The sequence below is a fragment of the Cricetulus griseus genome, chromosome 7 (assembly GCF_003668045.3).
Source record: "Cricetulus griseus strain 17A/GY chromosome 7, alternate assembly CriGri-PICRH-1.0, whole genome shotgun sequence".
NCBI lineage: Eukaryota > Metazoa > Chordata > Mammalia > Rodentia > Cricetidae > Cricetulus > Cricetulus griseus.
In genome coordinates this window covers 68,137,965-68,163,576 of record NC_048600.1, presented here as the reverse complement: position 1 = coordinate 68,163,576, position 25,612 = coordinate 68,137,965, and the positions used below count along the sequence as shown (strand labels likewise).

General features: G+C 44.7%; 3 protein-coding genes across 5 annotated transcripts in view; 2 read left to right on the top strand and 1 right to left on the bottom strand.

Annotated features, from left to right (window-relative positions):
* Window positions 1-20,116, top strand: part of LOC100762019 (solute carrier family 22 member 4) — a 54,295-nt gene extending 34,179 nt beyond the window's left edge. For all 3 annotated transcript variants that reach the window (XM_027427514.2, XM_027427516.2, XM_027427515.2), the window contains 7 exons: window positions 1,992-2,163; window positions 5,186-5,312; window positions 11,423-11,523; window positions 12,920-13,134; window positions 14,586-14,768; window positions 16,959-17,094; window positions 19,531-20,116. In XM_027427514.2, the coding sequence (XP_027283315.1) occupies window positions 1,992-2,163; window positions 5,186-5,312; window positions 11,423-11,523; window positions 12,920-13,134; window positions 14,586-14,768; window positions 16,959-17,094; window positions 19,531-19,606 (1,010 nt within the window). In that variant the 3' untranslated portion in view covers window positions 19,607-20,116. The remainder of the gene's footprint in view (window positions 1-1,991; window positions 2,164-5,185; window positions 5,313-11,422; window positions 11,524-12,919; window positions 13,135-14,585; window positions 14,769-16,958; window positions 17,095-19,530) is intronic.
* A 909-nt stretch (window positions 20,117-21,025) lies between these two features.
* Window positions 21,026-21,936, bottom strand: LOC100754922 (spermatogenesis-associated protein 4-like). The gene is given in 2 exon segments (XM_035448114.1): window positions 21,026-21,726; window positions 21,729-21,936. Coding segments are annotated over 2 exon segments (909 nt in total).
* Window positions 21,937-24,385: 2,449 nt separating this feature from the next.
* Window positions 24,386-25,612, top strand: part of LOC100755213 (solute carrier family 22 member 21) — a 56,324-nt gene continuing 55,097 nt past the window's right edge. The window contains exon 1 of the mRNA XM_035447739.1: window positions 24,386-24,778. Within this exon, the coding sequence (XP_035303630.1) occupies window positions 24,386-24,778 (393 nt within the window). The remainder of the gene's footprint in view (window positions 24,779-25,612) is intronic.

Below are 25,612 nucleotides of genomic sequence, written 5' to 3'. Positions count from 1 at the left end.
CTCTCCTGGTGTTCACTAGAGAGAATTGCTTGGTTCTTAGCTAATTTAATGATTATCCAAGGAAGGAGTAAAAGGCATTCATGGCCTCATTCATCTCCCTTATGTCTTCACTAGCATCCAGCTAAAGGACTGGTCTATAAGACCATGGGTTTGGCCAGGCAATTTTCTTCTTGAAGGCTAGATATGCCTAAGTCAATTAATGTGGTTATATACTGGCTACATCACTGTGTTGAGGTTTATTTGTTTGCTCTGGGTTTAGGGATTTTTTTAAATTTTGTTTGTATGAACATATGCATGTGTGATGTTGTGTGTGTATGTGTATGTGGTACTCTTATGTTGCATGTGTGGAAACCAGAAGTAAATGTCATATGTCTTCCACTATACTTTCTCATTGAATCTGGAACTTACCCAATTTCAGCTAGACTGACTGGCCAGGAAGCTCTTGGGATCTTCCTGTTTCCATCTGTAAGTGCTAGAGTTTCAGATTTGTGCAGCCATGTCGGGTTTTCTTATGTGTTCTGGGGATTTGAACTCAGGTCCTTATGCTTGGATCAACCATCACTTTACCCACTGAGCCCCCAGCCCATTTGTTTGTGTTTTTTTGTTGTTGTTTTGTTTTGTTTTGAGACATGGTCTCACACAGCTCAAGCTGGTATTGAACTCAGAGTGTATGCAGCCAATGAACTCCTCATCATCTTCCTTCCACTTCCTTAGTCCTGGGATTTTTGTTTGTTTGTTTGTTTTGTTTTTTTGTTTGTTTTTTGAGACAGGGTTTCTCTGTGTAGCTTTGGAGCCTATCCTGGCACTCACTCTGGAGGCCAGGCTGGCCTCGAACTCACAGAGATCCGCCTGCCTCTGCCTCCCGAGTGCTGGGACTAAAGGCGTGCGCCACCAACGCCCAGCCAGTCCTGGGATTTTTAGTGTGAGGTGCCACATCCAGTTTGCATCATTGTTACAGGTACATGTCTTGGCTGAACATTTGTAAGACTAGAGTCAAAGAGATCATTTATGTAAGCAGTTAGCCTGGAAAAGTGATGGCTGTGAAGATGATGGTGGTGACAATGACGGTGATGATAATTATGGTATTGATAATACTAATGATGGTGATGATGGTGGTCACGGATATTCTGTGGCTGCGCTGTAACACCCTGACAAAAAGCAACTCAGGGAACAAAGGGTTTCTTTTGGTTTACAGTTCCAGAGCAGCTACAGTCTTACCAGGGTGGGGAAGGCATGGCAGCAGGAGCATGAGGCTGAACTGGGAGTCAGGAAACAAGAGTGATAACATTTTCTCCCCGTATAAGTATAGAGGAAAAAAAGAAGTGGAGTCAGGCTATAAAACCCCAAAGTCTGGGGACTGGAGAGATGGCTCAGCGGTTAAGAGCACTGACTATGGACTCTTCTTCCAGAGGTCCTGAGTTCGATTCCCTGCAACCACATGGTGGCTCACAACCACATTGAATGAGATCTGGTGCCCTCTGCTGGCATGCAGGCAGAAGACTGTATACATTATAATAATAATAAGAAGAAGAAGTCTACTCTTAGATATACTTCCTTCAGCAAGGCTCCACCTCCTAAAGGCTTCATCACCTTCCCCAATAGTGCCACCAGCTGAGGCTAACTGTTCAAGTGCACAAGCCTGTGGTGGACATTTCTCACTCAAATGACAGCAATGTACATTAGAACTGATGAGGAGTTGTTCATATAGTCCACCTTGATCCACAGGCTGGCAGATCTCTATCCTTGCCTGGTACCTGGTTCATAGACCACTCATCCGGAGTCTGTTAGCATCTGCTCTAAGACCCTGTCCCAGTGCTACAGTTTATTAACTGACCTCACACATAAACAAGAGTCTCACTTAGTCCTCTGTGCTTTTCTTTACCATGATCAGATTCTCTGCTTCAATCCCCAGTAATCGAAAGAAACACAATCTCAAAAAGCAAATGCTGAAGAGAGTGGAAATGCTAATTTGGCCCTCTTGTTTTGAACAGGAACTGAAATTCTGAGCAAGTCAGTTCGAATTATCTTCTCCACGTTAGGAGTCTGCACATTTTTTGCAATCGGCTACATGGTGCTGCCTCTGTTTGCATACTTCATCCGAGACTGGCAGATGCTGCTGCTGGCACTGACACTTCCTGGGGTGCTGTGTGTCCCCCTGTGGTGGTGAGTACAACCTCCATTCCCACACCCCCCACCCCACCCCTAGAGATGAGCCCACTGCTTACCTAGCTGGATCTGTGTGCTCTCTGAGGCAGCCTGGTACCTCCAGGCTCCCAGCACTCTCTGCATCTCCATGAGTGGGCACGTGTAATGTACAAAGCCTGGTTCTCAGGCATTCCAGCCTTCTTCCAGATGCTTCCCACCCCAGTCGCATGCCCATTTTCTTGTTGTCTGTGGAGCTGGTACTGTTGGGCAATGTTTTTAACTTTGTCCTTAGTTTTGGGCACTTTTCTTTCTTTAGAAATCTTCTTTCTCTATTCAAGTTCTCAATTCAAGTTCGGTCCTCCGAGGCTACCCACATGTATGACGTAAAGAACAGAACCAAAAAAAAAAAATAGTGCCCTGAGCATGTTTAGACTGTTTTTTCTTCTTATTCCCAAAACAATACACTCCAGCCACTCTTACACTGTGTTTGAGTTTTATTAGATAGAGAGGCTGATGGTGGGTAGCTAGAAAGCAGAATACCCAAGGCCCATATCCAGCAAACTCCCCACAAATGGAGTGTTAGACATTGTGTTGGATATTATAGGTAATCCAGAGATACGTGTATATAAGATATGCATAGATTATATACAAATCTTACACCTATTTTATTGAAGCTGTTTTGCTTTGCTGTGCTGGTGTGCATGCTAGCAAGCACTCTTCCGCTAAGCTACACTCTAGTCCCAATTTTGTTTTAGATGAGGCCCTGTCATGTTTTGTAAATTGGGTCTTGAGCTCCTGGGTCCAAGTGGTCCTCCCACCTCAGCCTCCTGAGTAGCTAGCCTACAGGCACCCAGACTACTGTGCCTGGCTATGCCATTTTATGTAATAGGGTTGAACATGAGAGAATTTTGGTGTCTGCCAGGGATCCTAGGACCAATTCTACAGAGAACAAGGAACATGTAACTCCTCTTCATAGTTAGCATCTAAGGTATACTTGGTGTGTGTGTGTGTGTGTGTGTGTGTGTGTGTGTGTGTGTGTATTGTCCTGAAAAATGAGTTATTTTCAGCAGAGTCTCTTGTATTCTAGGCTTGCCTTGGACTCCTCAATAGGAACCATTGGTGGCCTTGTCCTTCTTATCCTTCTGCCTTTACCTCCCAAATGCTAGGATAACAGGTGTTTGCTACCACAAACAGCTTATGCAGTGCTAGACATGGAGCCCGGAACTTCATGCATGCTAGGAAAGCTCACCCTGAGTTATATTCCTAGCTCCCCGAATTAGCTGTGTCTGAACAGTCTTAGAGAAGGTGTTATTTATCCTATGCTCCCCCCATCTTCCTCCCACCCCCACCTCCCCCCTCTGCCATGGAAACATTCATTTTAAGATGAAGATTGAACCTAGGGCTCTGTGCATACTGGGCAAGGAGTGCCACAGAGACAATGCCCTCAAAGGCTTCCTCAACCCAGTTTGGAACAGAACTTGTGGGAATAGCCAAGTTTGGAGATTCTTGACTAAGTCTTACCATGTAGGGATAACTGGAAGGTTCAGGAAGAGAACATATTTCTTGTTTTTGTTTCTTTGTATAGCCCTAGCTGTCTTAGAACTCGCTTTGTAGACCAGGATATCCTCTAACTCAGAGACCCGCCTGCCTCTGCCTCTGCCTCTGCCTCCCGAGTGCTGTTATTAAAGGTGTGCACTACCACTACCTGACAAGAACAGATTTTTTAAAAAATTGAAATAAAGTACTAGCCACAGCCCCCTCTTCAGAATTTTCCTTCTTTACTTTCTCGTATTTAAACAAGACAAAAGGAAACTACTTGCCCACTTGGCCCAATTATTCACTTACTCTCTCTAATTCATCTTGGTTTTATTGTGTTCTATCAAAATCCAGTCTTCTAAAAATGACCCATTTTACCAACCGCTCAATTGCCACCTGCTTACATGACTAAGGTAATAAAGGTTTCTTCAGTCACTTTATGGGATTCACAGTTTAGTCCTATTGGTTGCCCTGTGACACCTGCCTGGGAAACTGGCTAGAAGGACCTTCATCTTTCTGCAGCTGTCATTCAGCCACAGGAGTTGGCAAGTGTCCCCCTTTGCCTTATCTGAGGGGATGGATGGCTCAGCTGCCCCCCTCCAACCTCTATTTCCTTTTCCCTCCCAGCTGCTGAGGTTTTCCCAGCAGTGATATTTTAGAGTGAGGGGCGTATGAAGGTTCAGGTGGAATTAATATTTGGAAAAATAACCTTTCTTGGTTTTTTTGTTGTTTATTTCACTGGCATTTAAAGATCACTTTTTCTTAGTTTTATGCATATGGGTGTTTTGTCTGCATGTGTGTCTGTGTACCATATTCATGCAGTACCTAGGACAGCCAGAAGAGGGCCTCAAATCCCCTGGAACTGAAGTTACGGTTGCTGGTGACACTAAGAATTGAACCCAGGTCTTCTGGAGGAGTAGCCAGTACTCTTAATCTACTAATCCTTGAAAGACCGCTTTTTAAGAGCTAGACAGTATGCTAATTTATCTGGAAGTTTCCTCTGGAATCCAGGCTGAGGTCAGTAAGGAAGGGCAGGCCACACTCCACACAACTCTGTGCCCAAGAGAAGCTCCATATTACTTTTCTTGTTGCTGTCACAAAATACCTGATGAGGAAGGAAGGGTTTGCCCTGGCTCACAGCTTAGGGGTAGAGTCCATCACTGCAGGGAAGCCATGGCAGCAAGAGCTTGAAGCTGCTGGTCACACTGTGCCCACAGACAGGAAGCAGAGAGGGCAGAGTGTTGGTGCTCAGCTTACTTTCTCCTTTTAGCCGCATTAGGGTGTGTCATCCCACCTCAGTTAACTCGGTCCAGAAACTTGTCACGAGCTTGCCCAGAGGTTTGATACAGATTCATTGAAATGTCATATTGTACCCTAGAAATAGAATTTATGTGCAAAAATAGAGTATTTGCAACATTAAGATGACCTAGGATTATTTTGCTATGTGTGTTTGCTAACATCAAAAGCTTGTAAAAGGTTAGGAACCAGTGCAAATGAATCCTAGGTTTATTCCCGAATCTCCCCGGTGGCTGATATCCCAGAGGAGATTTGAAGAGGCAGAACAGATCATCCAGAAAGCCGCAAAGATGAACAGCATCGTGGCGCCCACAGTGATATTCGATCCTCTGGAGGTGAGTGAGCACGTGTGTGCGGACGCCTCCTTCTGAGATCAGCTCTGCAGCCTTTCTTTTACAGAATTTAATGTAACTCACTATTTATTAAGTGCCCACAATGCACCAGGCACTGCACTAGGTTATCAGGGATGTAATCATGATTACATTCTCATATAAAATCTTGGGAGGCATGGTGTTGCACACCTGTTGTCCAGCCTGAGACTTCTTAAGTCCAGGCATGTAGGGCCAGCTTGAGTAACATAGTAAGATGTCATCTCTCTTACTAAAAATATACCTAAAGGATTATTTATACATTTAAAAATGGTGATTTGGTTTGGTTTGGTTTGGATTTTTTGAAACAGGGTTTCTCTGTGTGTCCCTAGCAGTCATGGAACTCACTCTGAAGACAAAGCTAGCCTTGAACTCACAGAGATCCTCCTGCCTCTGCTGAGATTAAAAGCATGCCCACCATTGCCTGCCTTGTGGTTTTGTTGTTGCTATTTTGTTTTGTTTTAACTGTCTTAACTGTCTTTAACTGTCTTTGTTTAACTGTCTTTAACTAGGGCTTCAATTCACAAGCCCCAGTTGTTGACTGGCAGTTTTATTCCCTTAGTATTTAATTTGTGTGATTCTTTGTGAATTCTGGACATTAGCCCCTTGCCTGCACTGTAGCTGGTAAAGAATTTCTCCCATTCTGTGAGGTATTTGCTCTGTGATCATTTGCTGTGTGAAACTTTTAATTGAATGTTGTCCTATCTGCTGGTATTTGGGGGTTTCCTGTGCTGGTGAAGCTCTGTTCAGAAAATTCTTCTTTACCCCAGTGTCTGGAAGAGTATTTCTTAAGTTTTCTTCTAGAAGTTTTAGCATTTCCAATTTTAAATGAAGACCTTTTATCCATTTTGAGTTGAGTTTTGAACAGGTGAAAGACAGTAAACTGATTTCATTCTTTGCAGGTGGCAATCCAGTTTGCCAGCATCATTTGTTGAATAGGCTACCTTTTTTCTTTTGCAAGTTTCCAACTTGGTGTTGGCATTTGTGCTTAACCATTGCAAAGTTATATACTGATGATTTTTATAACATAATTTTTATTGATTCTTTGGGAATTTTACATCATGTACTCCAATCCCACTCATCTCCCAGTCCTCCCATGTTCACCCTGTATCCTTCTCCCCAATAGAAGAAAACATATCCACATCATTCCTTCACCTTTTCCATCTCTCTGTCACATATTCCTTTGTCATGGTGGCATTGGGAGCTGTGATGTATCACACAGTATACCATTTTTCCCAAATAGCTTTACTTGCAAGTGTTCATTGCGATGAGCTGTTGGTCTGATTCAAGACCTCTGGCCTCTGGTAACTATCAGTACTGGACCCTCACTGAAACTCCTTTTGGATGTCCTGCTATTGCCCTGAGTCATAGAGATCTTGCAGCTATGGTTCTGCAAAGGCCAGCCCCTCACATGATCCAGCAGCTCATAGGGTAGATCTTGGAGTGGGCCAACTCAAAGCCCTGGATATGGGCCGGGGTGGTAACTGAGTTGATCAGTCTGAGCCTCCACAGAGACGGCTCCTCAGGAAAGGGGCAGAGCCACCTCTCCCACGTCCCTGCCATAGGGGCCAGCTCTCCTGCTGCAGTTGCCCTTGAGGGGTAGGCCCAGCTCTCCTGTGCCCAGGGTACTGGGGCTAGGTCTCCCATGAGGGAGTCAGTGTCAGCTCTCCCCCTGGGGTAGTTAGTGAGGCTTGGGGCCAGTCCTCCCAGGGCCAGTGAGGGACACGGCCAGCTCAGCACAGCTCTCAAACCTCAACACGGCTCCAGGTGGCAGACCAGACTCCAGGGCATCTGCATAGCCATGGCCCTCAGCCACAAGCTCAGGGCTGAACAACACCATGGCCTCAGGTGGCAGTGCAGCCCGCCCAGATCAGTATGGCCCCAAAGGCAGCAAGACCCTCTGACATCAACATGGCCTCAGTGGTGGCCCAGACCACAGGCATCCATATGGCCCTTGATGTTAACAAGGGCAGGGATAGCAACAGACTCCAGCTGCAGCTGGACCACAGACCCAGACATGGTCCTCAGCTGCAGCCCAGGCCAGAGGTCACCATGGCCTCAGGTGGCAGCACAGGCCCCTCTAATCAGTATGGCCCCAGCATCAGCATTGTCCTCAGACATTAACATGGTCTCAAGTGGTGGCCCAGGCCACAGGCTTCCACCCGGGCTGGCCTTCAGCGGTAACATGGGCTACAGACATTAACACAGACCCCAGTTGCGGCAGGGCCATAAATCCAGACATGTCCCTCAGTGGCAGCAAGGGCCTGGACATCACATGGCCTCGGGTGACCACACAGGCCACTCACATCAGCCTTCCCATCTTCGTTTTCACCTCTCTCCACAGCACATAGACCACTCTGCTTATCTTTCTCTCCCATTTCTCCATCATTTGCTCATGGTAGTGACACTGCATGGCACCCAGGGGTCCTCTGAGTGTCTTCCACAGTGCCCGGGCACCACATGGCACCCAAAGCAGGCCTCTTATACTGATGATTTTTAAAATACGCACCATCCCTGGAAAAAGTGCATCTGAGGGCTGGTCAACCCTTGGTTCCCACTGCACCCTGAATTACACTGAAGCCTGCTAGGGGAGCAGTACATGTCTCCAGTTGGTGTGTCTGGCATGGCCAAGGCCTCAATGCCTGAGAGCACAGGCTGCAAGCTCCACTTCTGAAGGCAGGTGGCCATGAGGGAAAGCTGATATACCTTGGGGTTTGCTCATATTGTGACAGTGAGGACATTGGGGATGTCATGTTATGCTGGCTCCTAGAGACAAGAATGCTGAGACATGGCCCCCACACTAAAAGATCAGAGAATATAGTGAAGGAGGCAAGAGGAGTTGCCGCAAAGGGAATTGATGACAGAGGAAAGATGCTAAGAAACCCAACAAACAAACACTACATGCCAGCAGTACACAGAAAGACAGCAAGGTGCCCAAGGCCTGAAGTGGCAAGTTCACACCTGAAGGATGGTGAGATTAATACAGGGGAGTAGAGGGGTCAGGGTACTGCTGGCCAGGATGAGGAAAAGAGCCCTCAAGATGCCTGAAGATGACCCTGGTGACTGCATTTGTGTTTGCATGACGAGTGCTAGCTCTTGCATTACTGCCTTCACCAGCAAGCAGGACTCTGTGGGGAGATGGTAGACATGTCATGTTGTATCACTATACAACCCAAGGATTTCCACCATCTCTGGCTACCAGGACCCTTTCCAAAAGCAGCTACCTAGGCCATGGCTGGAATCTTCATTCCAGTGGCCATGAACCCAAGCTCTCAGAGGGCTGCCTGGACAAAGAATCCTTTATCCTTTGCTGTTTGAATTCAAAAGGTCATCCCAGTCCTAGTAAACTTAACTAGGTACAAAAAGGACACTGGTTATAAATAATGCTTCTGCTTTTCAGAGCTATGTGTGTATTAGTATTTAGCAGATAGAAAGCTTCATTCCTATATTCAAGAAATGTACAGTGTGACAGTGTGATTATGGAGATATCTACACAGAGGAAAGCATCATAAAATTGACATGAACAAAAAAGAACAAAGTCCAGAAACACAGACTCCTGACGGGACTTTTTTGCTGCCTGCTGTGATGTGCATCTATCTTGAGCTGGACACACCCACTAAGGGAAATAGAGTCCTTGATTTCCTAGCCCTGACATCTCCCCTGCTCACCACCTGCTGGAACCTTGTGTAGGAGGATGTGCAGCAGCCAATGCAGCCTATTCAGAATGCCAGTGAAGAGACTACTAGGTACAAGGCAGTCTGTCTGACTCATACAATGCTCGCGTCAGCCACTGGTAGATCTAGCTATGAGCTTCCTTTTTCAGGAAAGGGAAATGGAAACACAGAGAAATGACTTATCAGAGATCACACTGCTACTGAGCTGTGAATTTCCTGGGTTTCTCTGAGAGCAAGTGCATGCTCCAGTGAATGGCAATTGTCAGTTTATGCCAGGGATTATGGTATTAACTTGGACAGGAAGCCAGGAAGAGTCACATCATCTTGAAGAGTAACCTTAAGTTTCCCTGGCTTTGGAAGAAGCCCCTTCAACCTACTCATGTACCTTACCTTATCCAGAGACATTTGGGTGGCTCCTCTCAGACCAGAGACAATCACTTGTCCTGATGTTTCTGCACCTTGTTGCTAATCATGGTCACCTATGAAGCTTTAAGTAAACAGGTTCCCAGATCTCCAGTCTCAATGAAAGATTCAGAGGAAGCTGGCCTGAGGGGACCTGGCAGTCTGCATTTCAACAGAGGCCCTATGGAAGTGGAATGTGTTAATCCAACCTGGCCCTTGGGTCCTATGTTATATGTGGAATTCCTAGAGCCCTGTTTGAAGACTTCCAATTCCCATAAGTTTAGGATTTCCTTTGTGCTAACCACTATATTATATTATATATTGCTTGAGATAAGTCATCCACACAATGCAACAGACAAAAGGCACCATGAGGACTGAGGAGATGGCTCAGTGGTAACAAGTGCTTTCCATGCTAGTATGAGGACCCAGGTTCAGATCCCCAGAACCCATGCAAGTGTGTAGAAGTTATGGTGGCCCATTTATAATTCCAGCATTTGGAAGGTGGAAACAGGGTGTCTTAGTCACTTTTCCATTGCATGACAAAACACCATGTCCAAGGCAACTTAAATCATTCAATTGACCTTGGGTTTCAGAGGTTGAGTCTATGATGGCAGAGAAAAGGCATGGTGGCAGGAAAACTGAGAACTCATATCTTGATCCACAAGTAGGAGCAGAGGGAACACACTGGGAAGAGTGTGCCTTTCAAAGCCTAAAATCTGCCCCCAGTGACACACCTTCTCCACCAAAGCCACACCTCCTAATCCTTTCCCAATAGTCCTACCAAGTGGAGGCTAAGCATTCAAACATATGGACCTATGGGGCATTCTCATTCACACCACCACATATGGGATCCCTAGAACAATCAGGCTAGCAAGATTAGCCATGTTAGAGACTCTAGGTTTGGGAGAGAGAGAGCCAGTCTCAACAAATGAGATGGGAGAATGGTTGAAGATGATTCCCAATCTTGGGCCCACACACACACACACACACACACACACACACACACACGCACGCACGCACGCACGCACAGCCCCCTAGCCACTTTGGAGCTTCATGGCTCTCTCAATTCAATAGGTTTTACAGATTCTAGCTCAGTGTGATAAAGGTTACTCATGTTAAAGTTGAGTGGAGGAAAAGCTGGTCAGCACTCATCAATGAGGCTAATGCCATTTATTTTGATGGCTTCTGTCTAAAATGGACTGCATTAAACATATTTAAGCATTAGAAACTCAGAAAACAATATGGAAGACAGGGCAGAAAGAGTGAGAGCCAGATGATGAGGAGAAATTATGTGAAATGCTAGCTGTTGGACATGGCATAGCCATTGCACTAAGGAACCCAAGGCAGTTTGGTTACCTGCAAGACCCAGGCCTTCAACATCCCAGCATGGGAGTGGGAGATCACATCAGTCCTTGGTCCTAGCTGAGGAGCTACATAATGGCTGAAAGGAGGAGGAGAACATGCTGGGAAGAAGAAAGATTCCAGAAGGGGTAGGAGGGGAATATGACCAAAAATCCATTAGAGGCATGCATGAAATTGTCAAAGCCTGAATTTAGAATTATGTTTTAAATAAAGAGTTAGAATGATTTCATATTTGGAGATGTCCTTGCTGCCTTCAATTTGTGGAGTTAGAGGCATATCAAAGATTCCATACGAGTTGCAGGAATGGGCCAGGATGTAGTTCAGTGGGCAGAGTGCTCACCTAGCATACATAAAGCTTCAATCCCCAGTATCAAACGTGGCATGGTAATGCATGCCAGTAATCCCAGCACTGGGGAGGTGGAGGAAGGAGGGCCCGAAGTTCAAGATCATGTTCATCTACATAGTGAGTCAAAGGCCAGCCTGAGATACATGAGACCCTGTCTTAGTAGTAACAATAATAACGATATTAACAATAATAATTTTAAATTAAAATTTTAAAAAAGAGTTGTATGCCCCAATTTTTCCCATGGGTACTTCCTGCCTACCTCCTTATCTCACGTTTTATTTATGTTATTTTAGCTACAGGAGCTAAATTCCTTGAAGCAGCAGAAAGTCTTCATTCTGGACCTGTTCAAGACTCGGAACATTGCCACAATAACAGTGATGTCTGTGATGCTGTGGTAAGCAATGAGTGCTCCGAGAATGCAGATGTGTGACACCCAAGTATGCAACTTATTTTCTTTAGTTTGAAGGAATGTGACAAAGCCTAGGCTTCCCCTGCAGCAAAATGAGAATTGTGGAATTCTAAGGTCTTTAGACATGTTCTGGGTTGATTGATTGATTGAACTGAATACTTGGAAAGTTATAAGTAACAACAAGTCTATAGTATGGGGACCCCACTTGGAAGGTGATTGGCTTGAGGCTGAAGATGCCCTCTAGGGACCAAAGCAGAAGTGTCAAGTCTTCACCTGCTTTCTGAACTGAACAGTGAAGTTAGAGTAACCTGCCTCCCAGTAGCAAATTAACATGTGAGTTTAAGGCACAGAAGTAATGACCTGGCTTTATTAACTAGATTTAATAACAAATCTTCAAAGAAATAAGGAAGGAAAAATAATAACAACCTATCTGCCCCAGAGATAGCAACACACACACACACACACACACACACACACACACACACACACACACACACAAAGCTGAGTACTAGGACTGGCATAGCAGGTTCTCTAGTTTAGAACCATGCTGTTTGGTGATTAGAAAAATATCAGTCAGGTGGTGGTGATGCATGCCTTTGGTATGAGCACTCAGGGAGGCAGAGGCAGGTGGATCTCTGGGAGTTTGTGGCCAGCTTGGTCTACAGTATGTTCCTGGACAGCCATAGATACACAGAGAAATCCTGTCTGGGAAAAAAAACAAAGAACAAATGAACAAAAGCAAGCAAGCAAGCAGTATGAAATATCCTGGGCCACAGCCTCTGTGAGCTGTCTTCATTCTTAGCTGTCTGCACACATCATTCATGCAATGTACCCTAGTAATGGCACCAGGGAGCCAATAATCACCAAGACCTAGCCCCATCCAAGCTGCTCTTACACCACATGTGAGTGTAAATGACTCTCTGCAGCAATAAAGTTAACTTTTTCATGTTGTTTTGGATTAGTCCTATGACCCCACCTAGTCTAGTAGACAGAGACCCAGCATGTTCCTGAAAGCCTTCTTCAGAGATGTGTGTTCTCCAGTCATGCTCAGATGTCTTCACAGGGGCATCTGCACTGTTGACTAGTGGTTTATTCAGAATGACATTGTTCTATAGCACTTTCTACAGAGACAGAAATACTGGAGATCTGAATTGTCCATCACAGTAGCCACTAGACTCATGTGGCTACTAAACATGTGAAGTGTCATTTCAACTGAGAAACTGAACTTATAGTCTCACTGTAATGTATTTCCATCCAAATAGCCCCACATGGTTAGCGCCTGCTTAGAGGACACAGGCCCTAGACCAACGCATGACCATCACAAAAGTTTAGAGAGCCATGGGTCATCTTTTTGTGATTGTATCATTGGTCTGTCTTTCAGGATGCTAACCTCAGTGGGTTACTTTGCTCTGTCTCTCAATGTTCCTAATTTACATGGCGATATCTACCTGAACTGCTTCCTCTCTGGCCTGATTGAAGTTCCAGCTTACTTCACAGCCTGGCTGCTGCTGAGAAAGCTGCCTCGGAGATACATCATAGCCGGGGTGCTGTTCTGGGGAGGAGGTGTGCTTCTCTTGGTCCAAGTGGTACCTGAAGGTAAGTAGTTAGCTCAGGCTAATAGCATTCCAGAAAACCTGGATATATTAATGGCCTAGAGTATCAGTACCAGTGACCAGCCTTCCACGAGTCACCACTTCCCCATAACACAGCTCTGACATCACCAAATGTTCAGATAGGCAGATAGGCAGGTGACAGCTGACTAGAATGTTTCCTATTTTCCCAACAAGTGTCCCAGCAGGGTATGGTGGCCCATCCCTATAATCTTAGCACTTAGGAGGTAAAGAAAGGAGGACCAGTTCAAAACCAGTCTTCAGTTGCATAGCTAATTTGAGGCCAGCTCAGGCTGCATGAGACACTGTCAAACAAAAACAGCAAGATAGTGCAAGCAGAATGTTTCAGTGGGTAAAGGTGCTTTTCACCAAGCCTGTGGACCTGACTTCCATCTTTGGAACACACAAGGAGGAAGGAGAAAACCGACCCCAGCATCTCTCCCTCTCATCACACACATGCCCGGACACACACTTGCTCACAGAAATAAATAACTAATGAATGTGGAGAGGGTGCAGTAAGACTAAATAATAAAAAACTCCAAAGCCAAAAATGACACAATGGGGAATATATTTCCTTTTCCTAGTGTGTTTAACTTTCTCCTTTGGTTAAAAAACAGGCTGGTATATTATTTACACATTGTAATATGCAAAGAACACTGTTTCTTTTTGTTAACTTTTTTAACCCCTGCAGTATTAAGGTTTAAACCTAGTGCCTTATACTAGCTGAGAACTCTACCATGGAACCATATCCCCAGCCCTTCGTTTATTTTCATGTAGTGACCTAGCCTGGCCCTGAACTCATTACACAGCCTAGACTAGCCTTGAATTTGTGATCCTCCTGTTTCAGCCAGTCAAGTATTAGTAGCTTGGATTATTAGCATGCACCTGGAGCTGGGAGGATAGCTGAGTGGGTAAAGTACATGAGGACCAGAGTTCGGGTTCCAGAACACAAATAAATGCTGGGCAGGCATGATGGTTCACATGTAATTCTAGTTTTGTATGACTATACACATGTAAAATCGTGCAAACAGCATATACATGTGTACACCACATTAAAAAAAATGGAATAAGTGTCTTTTTAAGCATGCACCACTGATCCCAGCTAGAACTAGATTTGTTAATAATAAAAATCAGGAATGACTGGCCCCTCTCTTTAGAGAGGAAATTTAATTGTATTAACACCTAACAACTCACCATGAAACTTTTGTAACAAGACAAGTGGAAAGAGGCCACAGTATGCATTAATAATCCAAAATAAGAGTAGCTCCAAGTCCAAGGCCACACATCGCCTCCATCTCCAACCATCTGGTGATGAGGATATTTTAGGACAGAGTCCTGTCCCCAGGACTTTAGAAGGAACCACCACATTGCAGCAAAAAGGTGAGAGTTCAGTATCGATCCTAGAAGCACCCTGTCTGAAATGAAGCTCTCTTCCAGATTATAGCTTCGTGTCCATTGGCCTGGTGATGCTGGGGAAATTTGGGGTCACCTCTGCCTTCTCCATGCTGTATGTCTTCACTGCAGAGCTCTACCCAACCCTGGTCAGGAACATGGCCGTGGGCACCACCTCCATGGCTTCCAGGGTGGGCAGCATCATCGCTCCCTACTTTGTTTACCTGGGTGAGATGTGTCTTGTTCTGTCTTTAAATTAGTGGATTTTTAATTTTTATGTGTATTTTGCATGTGAGTGTACGTGCACTGTGTATATGAACAAGGGCCTTCTTTGGCCAGTTCCCTCAGGTATGTGTCCTGTGCTGGTCACACTGTCACTGAATCACTCTCCATACTCTGGCTGCTCAGTTTTACAGCCCCACTGTAGGCACAGTTTGTCTTAAAACTTTCAACGGTGTTTTTTCATGATTCTCAGCGACCCTTGGATGTAGTAGTAAGAATCCTCCTGCTATGACTCTGTTAGATCTGTTATGTTTAACAAATTTTGTATTTTATGTGTACGACTGTTTTACATGAATATAAGTGTACCACTTTCGTACCCGGTGTCCAGGGAGATCAGAAGAGTGTCTGATCTTCTGGAATTGGAGTTATGGAAGGTATGAGCCACCATGTGGGTACTGCAAATGGAACTTGGACCCACTGCAAGAGGGACAAGTGGTCTTAACCACTGAACCATCTCTCCAGGCCTGAGTTCTCATATGGATAACCTCCTCAGTGTGAGCAGGAAACAGGCAAAGGGATGGAAAGAGCAGAGGTTCTAACTGGTGGACATGTTAGGATTCCTTGTTCCCCCAAGCACCAGACTTGAGAAGGGCTGTGAGAGTGGGAGCACATGACACAGCAGATGACAGATGACACACGGTGCAAGGATGAATGGTACTCAGAGGGGGCTGTTGAAGCCTGCCCAGTGGTTTGGTGGCTAGGCTCAAATTTTCTTTGTGATGTGTATGAGTTCTTTATAGTGCAAAGAAGTTAGCCTTATGTATACATTTTATACATATTTTATATTTTCCTAGGTAATAACTTAGTTACTTTGTTTTTGTTTGGGGGTTTTTTGTTTGTTTGTTTGCTTGCTTTGTGTTTTCAAATGGTTTCTCTGTATGCATTTGGAGCCTGTCCTAAGACTTGCTCTGTAGACCAGGCTGGCCTCAAACTCACAGAGATCCACCTGTCTATGCCTCCTAAGTTCCGGGGTTAAAGTCATGTGCCACCAATGCCAGGCCCAAGACAGAAACTATAAGTTTCTGTATAATCAAATATAGCAGTCTTAAATAATATTTAAAGGGGCTTTAGTGGAATATTGTTCAGTGTTTTGAGCCTAGTCTTCAAAGGTGTTTTAGTGAAATACTGTTCAGTGATCTGAACTTAGTCTTCATTAGGACTTCCTTATTTTTCTTGCTCACAAGTAGGTTACCTACAGGATCACACACACACACACACACACACACACACACACACACACACACACACACACAGACATGAATTCTCAGAAAATATAGACGCTAAATCCATACATAAAAAGAAACACATTTTCCTAACTTTAACATACCCTGCACAGCTGCCCTGAACACAGCTGCAGTGAGCATACTGTAACAGCATACTGTATAGGGTGATGCCATTTCTCACTATATTCTCAACTATGCTTACATGATCCAGTGCTGGGTCACTGGTTCACAAGAAGCAGAGCCCAAGAAAGAGCCCTTAGTCTAAAAAGCTATTCCTGTTAGCAATACAAGGCCACAGAGAAGCCTTAAGAACAGCATTTACCTTATCAGCCAAACAAATAGTACATGCATGAGTGTGTTGCTTTTCTATTCTGTGTGCTGAGGAGCAGCAAGATGAGGGTCTCTTGTCCTCCTGTCCCAGCAGCTCCATAAAGAGAAGTGGAGTAGGGCTGGCATGGGCCTCAGTCAGTATAACCCTTGCCTACTAAGCAAGCACAAAGCCCTGGGTTTGACCCTAGCACTGCTTCATCCATGGATGGAGTCACGGAGATAAGGGCAAGAGAATCAGATGTTCAGAAGCCATGCTCTGCTACATTTCTAAGTCCTCTTACCACTCACCTTAAGTTACCTCCACCTAAGGAAGCTTTGTCAGTGAAGACTTCTATCCAAGGAACATCTGTCATGCACAGTTGGGCAATAGCTTAGATCCTAACAGTATGTTAATGTACAACCAGGGGGTAAATAATTGTAGGAGTGCAGGCTGTGCAGCCCACTGGAACAATCTATGGTACTTTGCTGACCTTCCTTCTTCTGAAAATGTCTTGCTCACATCTGCTCTCACAGTCTGTCTGCAGCCTGACAAAATGGCTCCCAGGAGACCACTCACATCTGATTGCTGTTCTGTGTTTCACAGGTGCCTATAACAGACTCCTGCCCTACATTGTCATGGGCAGTCTGACTGTCCTGATTGGAATCATCACGCTTTTTTTCCCTGAAAGTTTTGGAGTGGCTCTACCAGAGAACTTGGAGCAGATGCAGAAAGTGAGAGGGTAAGTAGCAAAGGGATTGGAAGAATAAACATAGGAGAATATCTAATATGGTCTGAAAAAGAGGAGCATGGAGTGGAGATCATCGGAGGGGCACTGAAGAATACATGGCAATGGTGTAGGAATAGAGACCAGTGGAGCAGGACAGAGTTCAGGATGAAACCTAAGAAAATAAGAAAATTCAGAATATGATTGAAAACAAACAAACAAACAGTGTATCAACTTAAAATCCTTTAGGAAGAGCAAGGCATACACACCTGTACTCCAAGCTTCAAGAGAGGGTAAGGTAGGAAGGAGGGTCACATGAGTACAGGAGTTCAAGACCAGCCTGGATCAAATAATGAAACTCCCTCAGTGTCCATTTATCCATATATGCATACAAACACACATATGTAAAAATAATCAGATATTTTTAATAAAGGAAAAATTGAAATCCTCACAAATACAAAAAGATAAATTCTAGAAAGGAATACTATTTAGGACTAAAAATACAAAATTGTGAATCTACAAGAACAAACCAATTAGTGTAAATGTGAACTGAACAGAGACAGGGAGACAAGATCAAGAGTTAAAGATCATCCTACACAGTGAGACCCTGGCCCCAAACCAACCAACAAGAAACAGTGACTAAATCAAAGTGGATAAGCAAGGGGAAAGAGACGAAGCCCAAATGTAGACAGAGACGCTATCCCAAGTTCTGCAGTCTGTGGGGAAAAGGTATTTCCAGCAAAGGAGAGGAATTGGCTGCTTAGAAAAGGTAAAATTTAAGTATGCAGCACCTGTGAAAAACAAGCTACTTATATATGTATAAAGAAATAGAGGAGCCAGTGAGGTGGCGCAGAAGGTGAAGGTGCTTACACCAAGCTGAGCACCTGAGTTCTGATTCTTGAACCCAGAATGGAAGAGGAGAATTGATTTCCCCAAGTTATCCTCTGTAGTAGATACTGCTCTGTTGCTGTGATAAAATGCATGGCCAAGAACAGCTTCTGAAGAGAGAGTTTATTTTGGCTTATGCTTTGTTAACATCTATGTAAAAACCAGGCAGTACTTCTGTAATCCCATTACCAGAAATGCAGTGTGGCAGAGCTGACCCTGAGACTTGCTGGCCAGCCTATCTGGTCAAATCAGTGAGCTCCACATTCAGAGAGAGACACTGCCTCAAAAACTAAGGTGAAGACACCCGACATGCACCTACATACACATTTGTACACACACACACACACACACACACACACACACACACACACATCTGGGTGTTCCCACAATCTGGCTCAATTCTGACACTACAGTTAGCATCAGACCCCACTGGTGTGAGGGCCCAAACTGTAGGTGCCAGTCACAGGTTACTGTCACTACTGTCTCACAATGCTATAAAAATCTGGGGTCCTACAGCTCCCATTTTTTTTGTTCAGTTGTTTATTAAAAAGCCCCACAAAGCTTCAGGAAACACTTCCCTTGCCATTAACACTGTCTTGGAAAAGATGCAGGCAGGTGTGTGCTGGAAGACCCTGAGCATGGGGCTCCTGCTCTGTGGGTTGGGGTGCATTACCTTCCTGACAGCAGAGGCGGTCAGTGATTCAGATGCTCCCCAAACCCCACTGTCTGCAGATTCTCCATCCTGTGGGCCTGACTGGCCATCAACTCTATCCCTACTCTGCTCTCCTCTGCAGAGGCTGAGAGCACAAAGCCACAAAAGTCTGTGCTCTTAGATCAAGGCTGCTTCCCTCTGGCAGTGGGTCCTCATGCTGGGATAACTAAGAGCCCCTCACAGAACCAAAACGACACATCACCCTCATCACTCAGGAAACCACAAGAGACTGAGGATCTCTGTGCCAGGACCCAGAGGCAAAGACCAAACATCCTGTGACAGCACAGCTTGTTGGCCATAATGCTCAATAGCCTGGTGGAGAAGCTGAGATTCTGAGCTGTTGCCACCTGGCTTCAAACTTATGACATAAAGTTGGGAAAATTATTTAAGTTTTTTCAACCTTCAGCTTTCCAATTTATTACATGAAAATATTTCATGTGGCTTCCTAGGGCTTCTGTGAGATAAGTGTTAGCCATGGTTGGCCATAATAAAGCTACATCCATCTGTGTAGATGCTGGTCTGTCACAAATTTGTGCAGGTGCCTATGTTTGATAAGAGTTCATCTAATCGTTATAATTCCTCAGTATAATTCTTCAGTCATGCTATGAACTTCCTGCTATCCCTCTATCCCTTCTTCAGGGAAACTAAAGAGCTTAGATTCCAGAATTTGTGTTTAATCAAGAAAGTAGCTTCAAATCATAAAACATGAGGTCTGCACCTGTTAGGTTCTTTAATTAAAGTTCACAGGTTTTCATTGGTCAAATGGAGAAATGTTTTCCAATGTTACTCTGGTGTTTTAAAGAGAAGAGTCCTAACTGCTTAATTTTCTTTAACAATTGTTTTGTTTTCAGGTTCAGATGTGGGAAAAAATCAACAGCCTCTGTGGACAAAGAAGAAAACCCCAAAGTTCTAGTCACTGCATTCTAATAAGGGTTCCTTGGCACTTAGCCAATTGGAAATCAGATGTGTCTGATGAACTGGGAATGATGGAACATGCCTATAATCCCAGCACTCTAGCGGGAGAGCCAGGAGGATCAGGAATTCAAGGTCATCCTTGGCTACATCAGAAGTGCAAGACCAGCCTGGACCCCATGCAGCCCTGTCTCAACAAAACAAACAAACAAAAACAAAAACAAAAAAAAAAACCCTTTGCTGCTGAAAGGGACTGTTAGAAGCAGTGGGCAATAAACTGGACTTGTGGAGAAATGCAGGTTGTCTTCTAAACTCTGGGCCACTCTTCCAGATAATCTTCTTGTTTTTAAGAACAAACATTACTAAACTGTCTGGACAACTAACCAGTCAAAGAAATAAATTTGTAAGATTTTTCTTGAAAATGTGTTAGTCAAGGACTGGCAAAATCCATATGAAGACTAACACGCGTTTCCAAAATGCTACCCAAATAAAACTGATTGCAATATCACAATTATTAGATGATAACAGTGCTTGTGTGTCTGTATGCATTCAGTTTGGGGGGGGTGTAAGGGTAGAGATGATCTAGCACATTCAAAACAAAAGTAGTTTTTTAATTGAACTCATATGGGGCTGTAGCCAAATGATCACTTGGACTGCAGTCCTGAATCTTTGATGTGTAGTTGCCACCCTGTGCTAAAGAGTCTGAGAGTCACATCAATTGGGTATACAGTTCATCCACTGATGACCTGCATGCTCTGCTGAACACTGTGTCTTCATGTTATGTCACCTGGTCATAACACCAGTGCAGACGAGCAGGTCTTTCCAGATCTGAGAACATGGCTGTTAGCAAAGTGATGATGGAGCATGAGGATATGATATCAAAACCTAAGGAGGCTGAATACACTGCCTTTATAAAACATAACATGACTATTATTTAAAGCAAACTAGCATGCATAGGCCCTGGGTTAAATCCCCCAAACAAACAAACAAACAAACAAAAAACCCACAGGAGAAAACAATGGAATGCATTTTCATAAAATAGGAACATACTATGTTCAGATTATTAGCAACAACCCAAAATTTTTAAGGTCTTAAAATAACAACGTCCAATAAGGTAGCCACTAACTAATGTACACATCACTTGATTCGACTGCAATGTCCTGTAAAATACACACTGAAGCACTATCCTCATATGAGAAACAGGGATTAATAATTTTTAATAAGAATGAAATTCATTTCAATACTTTCCATGCCAATTTTATGATGAAATGATAATATTCCAGGTATGTAGGGCTAAATATACCATTACAATTTATTTCATACTTTTTTGAAGACACCAATTTAAGTTATTTATTATTTAAATAATCCAAGATTGGATCATTATGTTCCCATATCGTGGTAGATGGTAGTAACGTCACTTCTTCAAAGCCACTTCTATGTGACCTTTGCTGTTTTGTTCGCACTTCTCATGGGTTTTGTAACGAACTCACAAGAAGGCTTCCCACTTTGCTTCACAAGAATTTCTCTATTCGGACTGTAATCACTGCTTGATTTTGGTAAAGCAGACACAGCTCTTTCCTTTGAAACCCTTGGTTTATATCTGCACCCACAGCCTCTCGAAGGAAGATAATCGATTGTAATTTCTCCCACTGTTGGTTTGACGTTAAACCACTCTGGGTTCAATTTTCTACTTAATTTTCTTTGCAGCATTTGTAAAAGGAAGAGGAATTCTGTCTTGAGTTCATTGCTGAGCGTATTAGGATTGCTTAGTAACTCGGATAACCTAATGTTATCTTTAATCGACTTTGAAACTGTAGACCTGGGAACGAGTGGCAAACGCATTTGGTAACTATAGTCTGTGAAATTAGCGTAGTCATCCTGGGTACTTTTAATTTCTTGATGTGTTAGTAAAGTGTAAACCTCTTGAATCAGTATTTCCGGCACCCCAGCTTTATAGTGAATCGTGCCATGGACCAGTTCTTCAGGTAGTTTAATTTTTTTTCTTGCTAGAAACTTCTCTATCTGTGCCCAGTTACCCAACTTGATTTTTAAGGAGGTTCCATTTTCAAAGGATGATAATCTAAGGTCCCAGGGGTAGTATATACCGACTATCTCGGCAACTAGGTAGCCATTGAAAAATCCCTGGTGACGTTCCTAGGGAAGAAGCTGAGATCCAGCCCCTGGACCCAGCGGCAGGATGGAACGAGACAGGCAGGAGGGCCCCGATACACCAGGCATTTCTTAGGCTTCTTTCGGGAAGGAACTGCTGGTGGTAAAGCTATTCCATACTTTTTAAAGAAAGGTTTCTCATATAGTGGTGCAATCAAACTCAGGGCCTGCCACATTTGAGGCAAGCACTATCCCACTGAGCCACACACACCCCAGAGCTCTAAAAGCTTTTAATTCGAAGCACTGCCAGATAGAACCCAGGATACCCACTTATAACACAATTTCCTATATCCCTGCAGGGGACATAATTATAACTAAAATTGTTTCTTCTTTACTTAAAATTTGAGTTTAACCAGGTACATTTTTAGTTTACTAAATCTGGAAATTTTATTGATATGGTTAATTTTAATTGTGATGGTCAATGTTGTCAACCTTATCGCATCTAGAACCATCTTAGAGAGAAACCTCTAGGCATACCTGTGAGGAAGTTTCTAGACTGGGATAGTTGGAATGGGTAGACTAATCTTAACAGTGGGCAGCATCAGTTCCATGGCCTGGGGTCCAGGACTAAATAAAAAGGAGATTGCCAGCTGAGTACCAACATCTATCACTCCTGGCTTCCTGGTGAGGACAAATGACAAGCAGCTTCATAGGACTGCCACCATGCTTTCCCAGAGTGACTGACTCTACCCCCCAACCATGAACCCAAACAACCCTTCCTTAAGCTGGTTTTCTCCAGTACTTTGTCTCAGCAACATGAAATGTTACTAATACAGGGGCTACCAAAACTATTTTAATTATAATGTACACCTGCTGTGCACACCTGTTGTCCCTGCTACTTGAGAGGATGAGACAAGTGGTCATTTGGGGTCAAAGTTGCAGAAAAGGTCAGGGCAATATATCAGGATCCATTTTGCAAAATAAATATAAATGAAATTATAAGTGTGACTTCCTCATTTGACAATATTACTTTAGAATAACACAGCTACTATATTTATACCTTATCTTTTTTAAATTTTAGGATATACTATTTGCACAAAATAACGGGTTTCATTGTGAGGCTGTGTGTTTGTTTTGAGACAGGGTTTCATTGTGTAGCCCTAGCTGGCCTGGAACAGAGAGCCACCTGCTTCTGTCTTCCTAGTGCTGGGATTAAAGGCCTCGGCCACCAAGCCTGGCAGGTTGTTTTTTTTTTTTTTTCCTTTGATGTTTTTTACCAATAAGCTCCTGATGTTAATGGTAAAAATAGCTAATCTGAGGGTTTAACCCTAGACTAAGATCCTTAATCTGGAAACTAACTTTTTACATTTGCTTAAATCAATCTGATAAAAGACAGAATGATTTCTTAAGAACACAAAGCACAAAACAGAGTCTGAAAACAAATTCATTGTTCCCGGCCTCTTGATCATGGTCTCAAAATCTTTCTTGAAAGGTTCAGGCAGAACCTGTTACCCTGTTACCTGGCAGAATCCACTCAGGCAGTACCCTGGTCAACCCAGGGTTCTATGGGAACTGAGTCTGCAAGCAGGTGCAAAGGACCCCTTTAAAAGACAGACCCCTACCCACTTACCTTCTCTCTTTCCAGCAGTCGACCTCTCTCTGCTCTTTCTTACTCTCTGCCTTGCTCTGTTCTTCCATTTCTCTCCCTCTCGCTTTCCTGCCCTATAATAAACTATAGTTAATATATCTCTTGTTCCCATGTCTCATCTTGAGCCTTCTTTTAATTTAAGCAAAAGAATAACATTTCTTGATTACTTTTCATGACTATTTTAATTTTATTTTATGTGAATGGGCATTTTGCCTGCCTGTGTCTCTGTGCACCACGTGTGTGCCTGGTGCCCAGAAGGCCAGAAAACCCTGGAACTGTAGCTACAGAAGATTGTAAACCCTCATTGTGTGCTGGGACTCAAACTCAGATCCTCTGAAGGAGCAGACTTTTCTGCGGGATACAATCCCTTTCTGAGCCCTAACAAAAAGTTAAGAGGGTAGGCTATTTAAAATTTAAATGTTAAGCTTCCACCCCCCCAACCCTCAACCCCCCCGCCCCCCGCAGTGAACACCCAACTTGGTCATCACTTTCCTCAAGGAGCCCCACTGGGGGTGTGGCCTGAGAAGACCCGCCCCCTTCCCCAGGGGCTAGAGGCCCCGTCCCCAGCCATAGGCGCCTACTCTCCAAGAGACCTCGCCTCAGGACCCTCAATGAGCCGCAGGGCCAGTGGTCAAGGATTCCAAGCCACCCAATACTGAAGCCAGGCTCCAACCCGCCTCCGCGCCGCCCAGCCAGTTCTGAGTCCTGGGCCAGGTCCGCCTCATGCGCACGCAGGTGCAGCTTGCACAATGCTGGTCACTCGGGCTCCTCCCCCTCCCCCACCACGCCGCTCCTCAGAGTTGTGACCTAGGCAGGGGCCCAGAGCCTGTCTTGGCCTCACGCCCTAGGTATTGTTGGCGCTGAAGGGCCTGAGGGGGCGGGGGGACTCAAGAGCTTGTCCCTTCTTCCTAAAGGTTTGCCATGCAGGCGCCTCCCTTAGACGGGTGACTGGTGCTCCGTGCCCCGCCCCCTGCGCCCAAGTGTCTTAGGGATCTCTCAACAGACCCTTGGTGAGCTACAGAGCGGCTAAAGACCAAATGCCAGCCTACGACGAGGCGACCGCCTTCCTGGGCGAATGGGGCCTCTTCCAGCGCCTCATCTTCTTCCTACTCAGCGCCAGCATCATCCCCAATGGCTTCACTGGTTTGTCAGCCGTGTTCCTGACTGCGAGCCCTGAGTACCGTTGCCTGGTACCGGACACCGTGAACCTGAGCAGCGCGTGGCGCAACCACAGCATCCCGTTGGAGACGAAGGACGGACGACAGGTGCCCCAGAAGTGCCGCCGCTACCGACTGGACACCATCGCCAACTTCTCCGCTTTGGGGCTGGAACCGGGAGTGGATGTGGACCTGGAACAGCTGGAGCAGGAGAGCTGCCTGGATGGCTGGGAGTACAGCAAGGAAATCTTCCTTTCCACCATTGTGACCGAGGTAGGTGGCAGGTCCCTGTCAGCATCTGGTGACAACCGCGGGCGACGGTTGTTGTCCTTAGTCCAACGCAAGGCTCCCTGGTGATGGGCATCCTCCAGTCAGGGTTCCTAGGAGCATGAATTTGTGAGATGACTTCCAGCCACAGTATGTCCCTCAGAGTACAAGTGTCAAGCTGGCCATCTGTCTTTAGAGCCACAATGAAATGGAGTCCATTTCACTGCCCCTAAGGAGATGCCCCGAGACACCGAGGAGCCAATGTAATCCAGATGGAGCCGAGTTAGGACGGTCCAGTGAAGTGCCACTGGCTTAGCATTTATGTTCAGAAAGAAAATAATCCTAGCAGAACTTTTCTAAGTTAAGGAAACATGTGTCCCAAACTCTCTTCCATTTCTCTAGTTACTCTGCCTTCACCTATCCTTACCCCAAATGAAGTCTCGTCATGCCCCTTGAGAAATGCCCATGAGAAATTGTTTTTTCACACTGGTGGATTGTTATTTCTTAAGGACCCCTGGGTCTGAAGATCTATTCAGGGTGACTTTATATGGAATCTTTCCACGGCATTCTAAGATCACTGGAGAGGTTTAATTATGACATATAATCTTCATGCAGAGAGTGGTGGAAACCTGTATCCTCAGCCCCTTGCTCATTCTTCTTGGGTGACTTTGACCCCTTGCAGCCTCTCATCTGGAGAAGTGACATGCTGTTTAATGGTGCATGTGGATGTGTTCCGGAGACTTAGGCACCAATTGTCATTTCCTGGACTATCAGCAGTGCTGAGTGCAGAAAAATGAAAGAGGCTTATGTGCTGGTGTGGTTTGAATGAGAATGGCTCCA